Source organism: Meles meles, chromosome 5, assembly GCF_922984935.1.
Source record: "Meles meles chromosome 5, mMelMel3.1 paternal haplotype, whole genome shotgun sequence".
Classification (NCBI taxonomy): Eukaryota; Metazoa; Chordata; class Mammalia; order Carnivora; family Mustelidae; genus Meles; species Meles meles.
This window is the reverse complement of record NC_060070.1, coordinates 70277881-70292564: the sequence shown is the minus strand read 5'-3', so window position 1 is coordinate 70292564 and position 14684 is coordinate 70277881. Positions and strand designations below refer to the sequence as shown.

The following is a 14684-nucleotide window of genomic DNA, read 5'->3' as shown; positions in this document are numbered from 1 at the left end:
AGAACCCTGGGATCATGATCTGAGCTGAAGGCAGAGGCTTTAACCCACTGAGCCACCCAGGCGCCCCTCAAAAATCTTTTTGATTGCTATTTTCTTTTTTGGTATAAACAGAGCAATAAAAATTAATATTTTACAAGTTTTCCCTAATCTCACTCAAAAGTAATATCAAAATAAACTTCTCCCACTGCAGTATTTAGGAAGACGTTAGCTTTAATTGAACAGGTGCACATATTCTAACAAGGGTATTACCCTACTTACAGCATCTTCTTTTAAGATTTCTTTTGTGCAACTAGATAATTTGTCCTGACACAAATTTAAGAGATGCAAATGTAGTGTGAAGAGAAACACCTAAATGTGGTGCAAAGTACCATCTTATTCAATCACATCCAGTATTATTAGCACTACCAGATGGGGAAAAAATGAACTGAAATTTCACACTTCTGCCTTTCACTTCCACGTGATTTCTTCATATCCGATTCAGTGATGCACACGGGGTAGGTTAGATCTTTAACACTAACAAATTCTACCTCATCTAAACTTCCCTTCATTCAGACACTGACTCTCAGAATTAGAAAAAATACATAGTGATGATTGGTTTCACTAAATTCATGATCCCCAATCTCAAGTGAGTACTCAACATGTGAAACAACCCATCATTCCAAGGTATGTCAATCCTCTCCATTGTCAAAACTATAACTAATCCCTTTCTCCTTTCCATAAACTTCCCATAGCCTTCCAGCCCCTTCTCTGCCTAATGCCTTTGGCTCCTATTTCATTTAAAACCAGCCCACTCAGACAGAACCTGCCACCCTTGCTTACCACATTTATATCCATGCCATACCCTGCCTGGGCTCTGTACAGTGAACAAAATGCAAACTGGGCACTGGTGACCCATTCCCCTCCCCCTCTCACCTTCAGAAACCTTTCTTTCGCAATTGTACTCTCGGTAGACTCTCTCTTATGTAGCAGAAAAATGCAGCCTCTTCTTTGACCCTCTTTCTACTTCAACGGTAGAATCCTCTGATTGCCTACTAAATACTGATCTTCCCCTTCTTAAATGGAGCAAGCCCCAATCTTAGTAAGCATAGTGCAATCCAGCCTTCCTAGCAGTTAGGTGTAGCCATGTGACTATACATTAACTTTCCTCAATGATATAAGCAGAGGTGAGTAGGAGTTTAGGAAGGCTCTCTAGTTGAAAAAGGATCAGTTCTTCTCCCTCCTTTTCTCCATCACACTCAGACATGAATATGAGATCTTTCTTTCTTTCTTCCTTTCTTTCTACTTTCTTTCAGATTTTGTTTATTTATTTGACAGAGAGCAAGAACCGCAGCAGCAGGGGGAGTGGCAGGCAGAGGGCAGAGGGAGAAGCAGGATCCCTGCTAAAGTAGGACCCTGGGATCATGACCTGAGCCAAAGGCAGATGCATAACTGACTGAGCCACCCAGGCATCCCTGAGACCATTCCTTTCCAAGCAACCAGTTTGCCCTATCCAATTCTCTGCTTTTTAGTCTCTCGGCAGCATGAGACACAGATGATGCCTCACTCAGTCCTGAAACACTTTTTCTGATTTCTGGAAATCCACCAGATCCTGTTTTCTTACCTCCCCAGTCACTCTGATTCTTCCTGCTTTCTCCCTGCCTTCCTGACTTCCACATTTTTAATGCTCCTGCTCTCTGCTCCTACTCCTTTGTGATTATTTTGGACCCACAGTTTCAAATACTATTTGATCTCCAAATTCATATATCTAAACTAGATGTCTGACATCTCTACTTTGGTGTTTAAAAGACATCTCAACATTGGGGAGGGTATGTGCTATGGTGAGTGCTGTGAAGTGTGTAAGCCTGATGATTCACAGACCTGTACTTCTGGGGCTAATAATACATTATATGTTAGTTTAAAAAAAAAAAAAAAGACATCTCAAACTTTACTTCGCCAACAAAATTCTCTCTGTTTCTGAATTACAGTCCTTCCCACCTCAGTATATACTCGGCGGCTCAACGAAAACATGGAGTCACCCCGGACTTCGTTCTCTCTCTCTCAATCTACCCACATTCATCAGCAGGTCTTGTTGGCTCTGCCTCCAAAGAACATCCATCATCAGTTCTCTCTGTCCCCACTGCCACCACGCTGGTATAAGCCAACATCACTCACCAGACCCGTGCGATGGCCAACGAGTCCCCACCTCAAATTCCCCAAAGTCTACTTTCTAAGCAGCAGGAGCCAAAGCAATCTTTTCAAAGCACAGATCTGAAGGTCTGTCTTCCTTCTTAGAATGAAATCTAAACTCCCCCGACAGCCTCCCCGGCTCAGGGTGGCCCATTTGGCCTCCTCTCTGATTTCATCTCCAGCCACACCTGCCTCACATGCTGTGTTTCAGCCAACACCAGGCTTCGCTTTCTTGTCTATTTTCTGAACACTCCAAGCTCTGAACTGCTTCAGGATTTTAATACCAGCTACTGGCTGCTTCTAAATGTTCTTGTCATACATCTTCTCACTCCTAGCCCCTTCTCATCCTCACTCAGGGGACCATCTCAGCTATGGCAGCTTCCCCTTCAGGCACCTGCTCTCATAGTACTCTCATTTTCATTATAGGATACCATGTCATTCATTCTTTTTTTTAACTTCTTAAAAAATTCATTTAATTAATTAGCATATACGTATTATTAATTTCAGAGGTAGAGGTCAGTGATTCATCAGTTGTATATAACACCCAGTGCTTATTACAGCATGTGCCCTCCTTTAATGCCATCACCTGGTTACCCCACCCCGTTAAATTTTTTTAACCATCGGTTTCTTCTTACACTATAATGTACATGAGAAAAGGGCCCGAGGGATCTTGTTTACTGTTTGATTTCCAGAGTCTGATACCATGTCTAGCATGCAGTAGGTGCTCAATAAATTATTTGCTGAACGAATAGAGAATATCTTAATTACAAGTCACTTAGTCTGAACCATTACTCTAGTGTTTAAACCTCTAAGTAACAGACCTGAGAAACAGTATCTGACTACCATATACTCGTCACTTAGTAACAGGGATTGCACTCTTCCTGAGTTTGGCAATTCCATCCCTGAATAACCAGGATTATTCAAAAGCCCTATCCTTCTAGAGCTGAAGCCTGGCTACCGTTGCTTCTATTCATTTGTGGAGACCTTCATGATCATGCAGAATACCTTTCCTGTATTTTATACAAGACAGTGTTTCCAATATTTGAAGGTGGTGACTATAGCTTTTCATGGCTGAAGAGTCCTAGTATTCTTTTTTCTTTTTTAAGATTTTATTTATTGAGAGAGAGCGCGGATGTGTGAGCAAGGGAAAGGGCAGAGGGAGAGAGAGAATCTCAAGCAGACTCCACACCTAGCACAGAGCCTGATGCAGGGCTCGATTCTCATAAACCCGAGATCATGACCTGAGCCAAAATCAAGAGTCAAATGCTTAACCAGCTGAGAAACCCAGCGTTCCAGGACTAGTCTTAACCCCTTTTCACAAGGCAGAGTTGTGGTTCTTGCCACCACACTCCCCCACAGTCCAAAGCTGCCCTCAAGCACACAACAAAGTCACATGCTTAATTTTGAGTTATGCCATGAATATGAAACTCTGGCCCAATGTATCACTCCTCATCTGGTTGGATCAACCAATTCTTTCTCAGTGGACATGACTTAAGTTAACCCTTACCTCCTTCTAGTTCAAGCCCACACATGATCTCCAGTCTGTATATCTGTCACACCACTGGATGCTTACTGCCTCTATGATCTCAGTGCCTACCCTCATTCCTCCTCCTCTTCCCAGAATTCCTAACACGTTCCCTTTTCCCAGACCCAAAGATCTGCCTGTCCTCCGGAGGAAGGCCTCCTGGTCTCCTTTCTTACACAAAGGTCCTGATTTTCCCACACATGTAAACTAAAATTATAACCCCTCTTAATTTTCACACATGAGCCCGATGCTAACCAGCACTACTTCTAAGAAAGAAAAAGAATCTTGTTTTCTTTGGCTTTTATTATTATACCACTGTGCACAGCAGCACTTTTTTAGAACCATCTGTAATCTACTTTTACTCCTTTTGCCTCCAAAACATGCTGACACCTCACTGAAATCATTCGGGTAGAGTAGTAACTTCTGGGAAGTTAATGATTAGATAAGAAAACATGGTTTGGTCATCTGAAAACATTCTTTATTTTCACAGTGTGTTAACCCATTCTGGTAAAGAGAACAGGAGACTTAATAAAGTAAGCTGAAGAATAATGCTGTTTTAACACACTCTAAAGAGTGTTCAGGTAATACCCAAAGGGGCAAAATACTGATCACAAGGTAACTAAAAATAATCCACATATGTGATTAGCTATGATTTGGAAACAAAATGTAAAACAAAAGAACTTTAGGCTCAAATCTGCTATAGTGATCTTTTAAACTACCTACCTATCTATCCATCCCAAGGAGTAAAAATTTCTAATAAAATGCTACGTGGGATTGGTCTACTAGGATAGTTTTTGACAGGTGTAGCACAGATAGTTTGTGGGAATTCTGAGAATTCTCTTTTAGATCTGTCTCAATGGATTAAAATGTTACCTCATTAGTTACTCCCTGCTCCTTAAAGATGGACCATGTATTTTTCCCTCTACAAAACTTTATTTTTAATAAATGTAAACTCTTCTTGGTACTCCCCAGTTCCAATCCTATGGCATTTAATCAACAAGTCTCTTTAATTTCCTCCAGAACCAGATGATTTTAAAGCAAATATAGTATCTATCCTTTTAAATCTTTATTTCATTAATAAAATAGTGTATTATGTGCATGGCACTCTACAGAAAAATGCAAAAGTATTCTCTCTTCCAAAGCAATTATCTTTCACATTCACTCTAAAGAATTCTAGCCTTCTTAAAAAATTTTTTTTATTTTTAATTTTAAGAGTTCTAGCCTTCTAAAATCTGTTTCTAGAGGATTGCTCCTCCCTTTCTCAGTTTCTGGAGTTGTCCTATTATGAACCTCTAAGTTCAGTTAAGAATTGAAAACAGTGAAGTCAACTTACAACATTGTGTGATCTTCTGGATGTTTGAAGAGATACGCTGGGCCAGTAGAGCGGGGTCACCACCAACTCCCGGAGTGTAAGACATAGCTGATTTGCTTATTCACTAATTTCATCAGATGTTGGCAGGCTGGACAGTTTTCTAAGCAGTCACCTACAAAACAGAAGTCACATAATTGTACTTTTAAAGTACATTTTCCAAATTATCACCTAACAGGGTTGAAATATGGCAAAGGGACATATCAAACAGTAAAACTCTCATGGCTATCAAAAACACTGGCCTTTTAGAGGTCACATTCATGTTAAACAATTAAAATAAGGCTCAAATTGTACATTCCCTTTGAAAACTTTGATCTAAGGATGAATTGACAAGTCCCTTTTCTGTGTATAATTTTAATTGTTTACATATTTTTCTCCTTAACTAAAGTGCCAGCAACTATAAAGCAGGGTCTACATGCGATGTATCTTTCTTTCTCCAACATTTAAAAATTCCTGACACAGGGTGCCTGGGTGCCTCAGTGGGTTAAAGCCTCTGCCTTCTGCTCAGGTCATGATCCCAGGGTGCTGGGATTAAGGCCCTGCACTGAGCTCTCTGCTCGGCAGGGAGCCTGCTTCCCCCTCTCTCTCTCTGCCTGCCTCTCTGCCTACTTGTGATCTCTGTCAAATAAATAAATAAAATCTTTAAAAACAATAATAATAAAAAAATAAAAATTCCTGACACAAAATTAGTATTTACATATTTATTAAATGGTATACAAACTTCAGGGTGTCCCCAGAAATGTCAACAGCTTCGGAACATAGGACTGATGGGTCTCTAATTGTAATAGCATAGGTCAACTGAGAGAGGCAGAGCTAACAAGTGAGGGAAAAAGGACATGCTCCGTAAAAGCTCACCACACCTTACCAACAGAGCAAGGAGAACACACTCCTCTTCCAGAAGCCGGCATGAGGACGGGAAGCAAAGCTGGGGCACCACCACAGGAAGGAGGTGAGAGGGAGCTCTTTTCTGTCTCAATGCACACTATACCACATGTGTCGCAGTTTGGAAAGAAAGACAGAAAGGGTATCCCTGCAAACAGGACTGGGCACAGTCTCTCAACAACTCCACACCCATCTTCTCACCGAGTGCACTGACTGCAGCAAAGCTGTAGGCAGTCCATGTGTGAACCACCTCTCTACTGAGAGAGTCTGCTATGTGGCCAGCATCAAATGAAGCACTAGAGGGTGGCAAGCAAACAGGACAACAAGAATCTGCTCAATTCATGTTTGTCATTTAGGAGAGGAGAGAAACAGAGTAAAACAAGAGCAACACAAATCAGCAAAAGGTCTTGTGCCAGGGAAAGGTGAGAGGCTAGGAAAAAGAAATTTCACCATTGCCCTTATCTCGAAAGAATTTATGACACAGAAACAGAAGATGTGACTACCTGGCTATGACTGGTATGGAAAATGACAAAGGCAAAGATGTGAAGCCTGGGACGGGTAGACTCAGGACGCGCGTACAGGGCACTTGGCAGTGTGGAATTTTGAGAAGGCAGGGATGGCTGCTAGTCTACCTGGGATCAGGAGAGTCGAGGCTGGGACAAGTAGGAGACAACACCGAGAGAAATGACCCAACATCTATTGCCAATCTGAGAAATGAAATCCATTTCACACAGACTGTCTATTCTAATTTTTAAAGCCTCCCCTTTAAAGGAGATAGTAGCAAATAAACTTGTTTTAACAACAAGCAAACTGCGGCTTATAAAGATGAAGTAACTATAAACATAATGCAACCACCTACTGTGTGGAGGTGGGGTTCAATCCCAGGGTTTGGGCTCCCAAGCCACCCATGCCTGCTACCACACAAAACTAAGGTCATGAAAGATTTCTTTTCTCAGTCGATTCTTATGGCAGACCTCTGAGGTAGGTACACTTATTGTTCTGGTTTTTCACATGAAAATACTAAGGCATAACAAGAATAAGTAACTTGCTTAATTTTAACAGCTAAAATTTGAAACTACATCTTACAGCGCGTATTTTTAAAACACTAAACCATATTGCTTCATCATATAACAAAAATTCAGGACAGGTGAGCCCACTCAATTAAAACAAAACAAAACAAATTTACCACCTTCCTGCAGACTCCACTCTTAGGATGAATAAAGATAGCTCCATGAGTAAATCAAGGTAAAACGGCTGAATAGCTTAGTCCTTTTCTCTTATTCTGCTAATAGTGATATCTAGAAGACAACAATGGTTGGCCCTTCAGATGATGAAGTATGAGAAATAAAGAAGCCAAATGACTAACTTTACTGCAAAAACATATACACAAATAGATAACCACAGTTATAGCTAACTATAAAATGACTTAAAAGTTTATGATCTGTGCATAGACTAGAATCAACTAAGTTATGCCTGTCCACATCAGTCTCCAGCACTTAGCCCAGAGCTAACAAGCACTAAAGGACTCTTGATGACCATTTTTTTTAAAAGATTTTATTTGTTTATTTGATAGAGATACAGCGAGAGAGGGAACACAAGCAGGGGCACTGGGAGAGAGAAAGCAGGCTTCCTGCTGAGCAAGGAGCCGGATGAGGGGCTCGATCCCAGCACCCTGGGATCATGACCTGAGCTGAAGACAGACGCTTAATGACTGAGCCACCCAGGCGCCCCTCTTGATGACTATTTTTGAAAGCTCATTCAGAATTCCTAGTTTTATTGCTCAGAATAACAATAACCCTTTATCTATACCTGCTCTATCAAATATTCAAATATCACATGTGAGGCCAGGGGCTTCAGCAAAAAGTTCTACTGAATAACGCTTACATAGACATCTCAACAATTACCTTTCTATGAAAATATATAGACGGTAAAGGGAAAAAAAGGAGAGAGGATCAAAGTGTAACACTCATCACGCGGATATTCTCAAGACTTTCTATAGAGCACAAACAAAAGAACAAAGGGAACTGTGAAATCTTAAGTGTCAAACACTACCCCCAGGTACTACTACTGGACACACTGCAGAACACCAAGACTCCCAATAAGCATAAATCTCATGCTCTATAAATCAAGCGTGGGGAGAACCACAGAAATAGTTTCACTTTCTAATTTGGGAGGACTAACATAAAACACTGGACTTCCCTCCACACCAGGTGCCAGAATGTAAGCTCCCCGGAGGGCAAGGTTTTGTCTGTTTTGTGTGCTATTTTAATCTCAGTACCTGCTTATATAATAGGTACTTAATAAATATTTGTAGACTGAATGGATAAATGTACCTATTTCCTAAGAACATATACCTAGCCTGAGGATAAATAGTTATCAATCCTAAGACATTACATTCCAGTGTCTTCTTTCAGATCCTAAATATACTGGGCTGATTATTGCCTTAGGGCCTTTGCTGAGTGTCATTTCCTATCCCTAGAAGGCTTCTCCCATGATCCCCACATGACTGACTCCTTTACACCAGCGAAGTCTCACTGCATGTTGGATAAGTCTTTGGTGACTACTTGCATCTAAAATGAGAAATCAGCACTCCTGCCACTCTCTGTTGATCTAACTTCCTTTATCGCAGTGCTAATCACTATTTAAGATGATCTAGGTGGTATACTGCTTATTATCTACCAATACCTCGGGGATATAAACACAAGACAACCTCATCCGCCTTGCAGAATCCACAGTATCAGGTGCACGGTAGATGTTCCATGAATGTGAAGGCAATCATTCTAGGGATGTGAGCATTCTTTACCCAAACCAAATTAACTGAATTCTTTAGCTCAGCATCTCCATCTGTTAAACTATTATACTATTTGGTTTTACTCACAATACCAAGGATTATTTTTCACCCTTCCCTACACCAAACTGTCAAATGGAATCATGACAAACTTTACTCAGACTTACTGCGAGTGTTTTATATAATTTATTTTTCCACCGCCAGCACTTGGCTGAAGTTGATATCCTAACCAAAACGAGGCTATGTTATTGGGAGCAGCAGAAGCAAAATAACCGAAGAAAAATGATGCAGACATTAATGAGGTACTATGATATAATAACTTCTACAAAAAGTCTGAAACAAGAGCATAATTCTTAATTAGTCACAGTCTGAGACAAACTCCTCAAAGCAGCCTTCAAAGCAGAGGCCAGCCACATCACAAGACACTGCTGAACACTGCTAGAAGTCTCTGCACGGGTGCACAGGCTAAGGCTGCTCCAGAAGAAACCTGCAACATTACTCAACACACAGCACTTCATAATCACTTTCTTCCAGATTCTGCACATGTTTTAAATTATAGTAAAAATACACTGATGTGAATTAAATAAAAAGTAATGTATGTATACAAGAGCCAAGCAAATACAAGAAATTTGAGAGGGAAAAAAAATACAGCATTTGACAAAAAGGTAATGTCATTTTCTTCTTTGTGTCTAAATTTTTAAAAAGCAGGAACCTAAAAACAAGAAGCCGGGTGGGTGGTGGTGGGGGTGTCTTGAAATATTTTATGTATTTTTACAAGTCTTTATGTAAACCAATTAATGACGTGTACTGAAATCAAAGAAAGTTAGCTTGCCTTCAAGCCAGACAGAAAACCAATTAAAATGAGCCTCCGAATAAATGGATAGTGCTCCTTCACTACAGCCATCTATTTTCAGTTCCTCTGTTTTCGGGAAGAGAACTTTAAAGTGCGTTTTCTAACTCCACGAATCGCAAAGAGGAAGAGGTCACTTGGTGTCCCGCTCCTGGCAGAAGCAAGATTCCCGAGCTCCGCCCCAGAGGGCCCCGGCGCCGGCCCCGCCCGGGTACGCGCAGCCCGCCGGTGCACCGGAGTCAGCGCCCCAGCCGGGCTGCTGCGCGGAGTGGTGGCGCGGGGCCGGCGGGGCCGGCGGGGCCGGCAGAGCCTGCCTGACCGGGGGCGTGGGCAGAATCGGTGCTCCAGGGCTGGGGCCTCCGCCTCCCTACCACAGCGGCAAAGCGCAAGGCGGCGGCCACCTGACAACGCGCACAAACAAGGAGGCGCGGCAGCCGCGGGGACTTCACGCCTCTGGGGCGCCGGGCCTGGGTCCTCCCCCCACCACAGGCTGCGCTTACCCCAACCTCCTCGGCTTCCTCCTTCTCCTCTGGCCGCGGGTACCCACCGGCCCCAGAGCCCCCTGCTACGGATCTCAGCTGATGGGCGGTGGCACTGGGGCTCCCAGTCCGCATGCGCACAATACAGTTCTGGGAAGGAGGCGGGGCTGGCTCCCCTCTCGTTGGCCGGCGAGATTGAGTGACAGCCATTCTGCCCCGCCCCTCTGAGTCTCAGCTAAGGAATAAGGTACCAAGAAAATTGCAAGGGAGGTGTTTTTGAGGCCTTGACTAACGGAAGGCAAACGTCTTAGCCAGCGTCCAAAAAACCAGAGGAGGGAATGGAGATCATCCGTCTTTATCGGGTGATGGCGGCCTCCCTAGACTCGTATCTTCAGCCCGCCCCATCAGGTCCTGCCCATCTTCTCCCTACTCTGCAGTAGAACGTATTCAGGACTCCATTAAAAAATGCTAAAGCAAATATGCAATCCTAGAGGGAACAAAGACAAAATGAGTGAAGAGTCACCCTCGTGTGCCCATTTAGTAGACAGATTTTCATAGCACATATAGGTCGCTCTAAGCACCCTTGAAGGGCAGGAAGTAGTTTTAACAGGGTTTGAAAAGAGCAGAGAATGTTCTGATGGTAAATATTCGAACAATGCAATTGTTAGATAAAAACATCGATTGCTTTGGGTGAAAGAAATACTGAGAAAATTAATTAGAAGATAGAATGGCTTGGCCTTTGCCTGTATTAAGGCAACACTATTATTCTGAAAGGATCATCAGGACATGAAAAGTCCAGAATATTAGGTGAAAAAAGACCAAAACCAGAGTGTTTTGAATTGGTATCACCTGAGTAAATTCTACATTGTTTATTATTATACATACATATGTACCTGAGTGAGTGAGGTCAGACAGGAAAAAGAAACACAATGGTCTCTCAGTTTATTTTTTTGTTTCTATTTTTTTTAAAGATTTTTATTTATTTATTTGACAGAGATCACAAGTAGGCAGAGAGGCAGGCAGAGAAAGGTGGGGGGAAGCAGGCTCCCTGCTGAGCAGAGAGCCCAATGCAGGACTCCATCCCAGGACAGGGAGATCATGTCACCAGCCCAAGGCAGAGGCTTAACCCACTGAGCCACCCAGGCACCCCCCAGTTTACTTTTGATCGTCTGCTTTTAAGAGAAAAATGGGAACAAGAAATATTTCCTATTTCACATCTTTCCTGAGGAAAACTACAGTAAGTGTTTTTATAAACAGCAACATACATTCTGCCTCTAAAAAGGGAGCAATAGAGTGGCTATGCTGGCCAAGCAAAAGGAATTCATCCTATCTAAAGGTGGCATGATTCAGTTAGCACTGACTGCACTTTGAGGAAATTCAGAATTTTAAGTGAAATCCTTTTTTTGGTCAATATTTTTAGACTTTTGTATAATATTCTGTAATCAAATAAAGTAGGTATTCCAACTTCTATAATAGGCAATAGTTTCAACCATAGAGTATTGAAAAACAAACAAACAAAAAAGCTGGAGGGGACCTTACAGAAAATCTAGCTCTAATTCCTCATTTAGCAAGTAAGTTAAGGAAACAGAAAACCAAAGAAACTTCATCAAAAGTACACAAATAGGGGCGCCTGGGTGTCTCAGTGGGTTAAAGCCTCTGCCTTCCACTCAGGTCATGATCCTAGGGTCCTGGGATCTAGCCCTGCATTGGGCTCTCTGCTCAGCAGGGAGCCTGCTTCCCCCCACCTCTCTCTGCCTGCCTCTCTGCCTACTTGTGATCTCTGTCTGTCAAATAAATAAATAAAAATCTTTTTAAAAAAAGTATACAAATAATTATGAGCAACATAGGTCCAGATGACTTAATTCAGAATCTTTAGTTCTTCCTGCCTTATCATGCATTCAGCAAATATTCATTGAGAAGCTGCCATGTGGCCTGTACTATTTCAGGAGATGCAGGTATCAAGATTTGTGGGGTGTATAGTATTTTCCCTCAAGGAACTCAAGAAGTGAGATCCTTCCCAGGACACTGTAAGAAGTACTCTGATAAAGATTTGTACACAGCATGGAGGGAGCCCAGGGATAAGGATGACTTAGTGTGTGGTCAGGGACCATTTCAAGGGGGAAGTGTTAACAGAATCTTAAAAGATGTGTAATAGTTCCCTGGGAAGACAAGATGAGAAAGGACATTCCAGTCAAAAGGAAGAGCATATAAAAATGCACAGGCAAGTGCAAACTCTACATAATTTTATTTAGATGAAGCACAGTGGGTGGATTCCAGGGCCAAAAGACTGGAAAGGCAAGTGGAGTTTATATAATGAAAAACCTTTTCTATATCATGTTAAATGAGTATCTAAGAGGAGTTGAACTATTAAAGGATTTTGAACAAAAGTATGATATGCTTATAATTCTATGCTATGAAGAAAACTGGAGAAATGGGGAACATTCAAAGGAAATAACACTGACACTAGAGAGAGAGAGAGAGACAGACTGCAACCATTTAAAAAGCTATTGTCGTGGGTAGGGAGAGGGTGGTCGGGTTATGGGCATTGGGGAGGGTATGTGCTATGGTGAGTGCTGTGAAGTGTGTAAACCTGGCGATTCACAGACCTGTACCCCTGGGGATAAAAATACATTATATGTTTCTAAAAATAAATAAATAAATAAATAAAAAATAAATAAAAAGCTATTGTAATAGTAGCACATCCCAATTTAGAATCTCCCCAGTATCAGAGACGCTGAAAAATGGTCTTTTAAGAAAAATGCGCTGGGAAAGAAAAGGGAAGGCCTGCTTTGAGAAATATTAGGAAGACTTGGAAATTAATTGGTTATGAAGAATGGAACAGATAACTACTATTTTCGGGATGTGAGCTGAATGTGATGTAGCTGTCCGGGATCTAAGGTTGCTAATAGAGTAATTGCAGTTTGAGGATGATGGTGCTGGAATGGGGGAGCAAAGCTAAATTAAGTTAAGCTTTGGATGTGTTGTAGTTAAAATTAAGTGATATTCAGTTTGTGATGTCCTCCAGGTACTTTGAAAATGTGAACTGGAATTCAAAGTAGAGCTCTGGCTGGAGCTATGAGAAGAAATGAAGTCCTTAACTCTCAGGATGGAATGATATGGACTCCTGTGTTTCAGGGAGGGCTGAAGGAAAAAAAAAAATCCGGAAAAGGAGTAATCAGAGAGCTGGAAAGTACACCAGGAAAAGGTGTAGGAGAGAATGAAGGAAAACATTTCAAAAAGAAGAAATGCTCTATGACATCACATGTCACAGAAAGTTCAAGTAAATTAAGAACCAAAAGTTGTGCCCTGGACATGAGAATTAGGAAGTGGTTGGTGAACACAAAAGGGAATTTTAATCATTCAAGGAATGGTCATGAAAAGAACTCATATATGCATAAGTCCTATTGCATTTCTCAAACATCTTTCCTGTTTCCTGAACCCAGAGCTATGGGAGGGAAAGTACAATGTAACAGAGAATCCGAGGCTCAATGGCCTCTTCGGGTTCTCCTGCTCGTTACTGACCGAACCAGGACGAAGTTTCAGCTGTCTGAATACTCGTCCTGGGCTCTTTCCATTTTTTTTTTCATGTTTTAAAATATGTCATGAGTGGATTCCTTTCAGGTCCTTTGAACACTAGACTGTACAGTAACCCTGCAAAATTTAGAGTCACAGAGGGCAAATGAATTCCAAAGCATTCCTGACATTTGTAGCAACCCATTTGAGCCTCTGCCTGCAATTTAGGGAAATTCAGTCGGGGGGCCTTGAACCCTGTAGGACTCAAAATTCTGCCCATTTAATCAGTAATCATGTCATTTCTCAAACAAGTCCTTTATACTTGCAGGAGTTACTTACATATGAAGCCTTGTAATTTGGATATTTCTAGAGCTAGTAATTTGGGGGATTTGGGTCTTCTTGGAAAGATTTTTCAAGGGCAATTAGAAGTCCTTAAGTGGGAATTGTATCAACATATTTGTTGTGTCCTTATTAATATAAATACCACTTCTGCCATGTAGGATGGGGAACTCTCCCACTGCTCTAGCTCCAGTGTTTGGAAGAGCAATTCTAGCACATGGAAGGGGATCATTACCTATTTATTCAATGGTCCATGAATAAATAGTTATTTAATTAGTTATTCAATATAGTTATTGAATTTAAAAATTAAAATTAATTTTTAAAAGACCACTGTGTGACCTTGTGGGAGAGCCAGAGAAGAGACACAAGAGGAAAAATATAGCAAGACAAGGAATTTATTGATAAATGAGAGGTACAAGTTGACTTATAAGAGTATACTTTTGATTTATAATACAATGGAAAAATCACAGCTATTCTAAGAAATCTATGCTAGTTTAAAAGGCAGCTTAAATGAATATCTAATAAATAAGAGTTTGTTTTAGTGTGCCTCATTCTGAAGCATCTCCCTCTCCCTCTGCCATGTGCTTGTTTTCTAAAACCATGCAAGTGCCTAGTGGTAGGTCAAGCACAGAACAGATTCTGCTCTGACTTTTAAACACACATAGTAAATAATTATCCCATAGAAGTCTTACATGAACAATTATGGTAGGATGATTGGTATGTTCAATGCCAGTTTCACGTCCTACACATTGTTGGCAAGTCCCTCTGTCTGT

The 14684-nt window shown here is 41.4% G+C and overlaps 1 protein-coding gene across 1 annotated transcript in view; it reads right to left on the bottom strand.

The window, feature by feature from the left end:
• Positions 1-10180, bottom strand: part of STX7 (syntaxin 7) — a 45083-nt gene extending 34903 nt beyond the window's left edge. Inside the window, exons 1-2 of the mRNA XM_046005855.1 lie at positions 10081-10180; positions 5025-5175 (exon numbers count right to left, since the gene is read on the bottom strand). Coding sequence (XP_045861811.1) covers positions 5025-5109 — 85 coding nt within the window. The 5' untranslated portion in view covers positions 5110-5175; positions 10081-10180. The remainder of the gene's footprint in view (positions 1-5024; positions 5176-10080) is intronic.
• Between the last annotated feature and the right edge of the window lie 4504 nt (positions 10181-14684).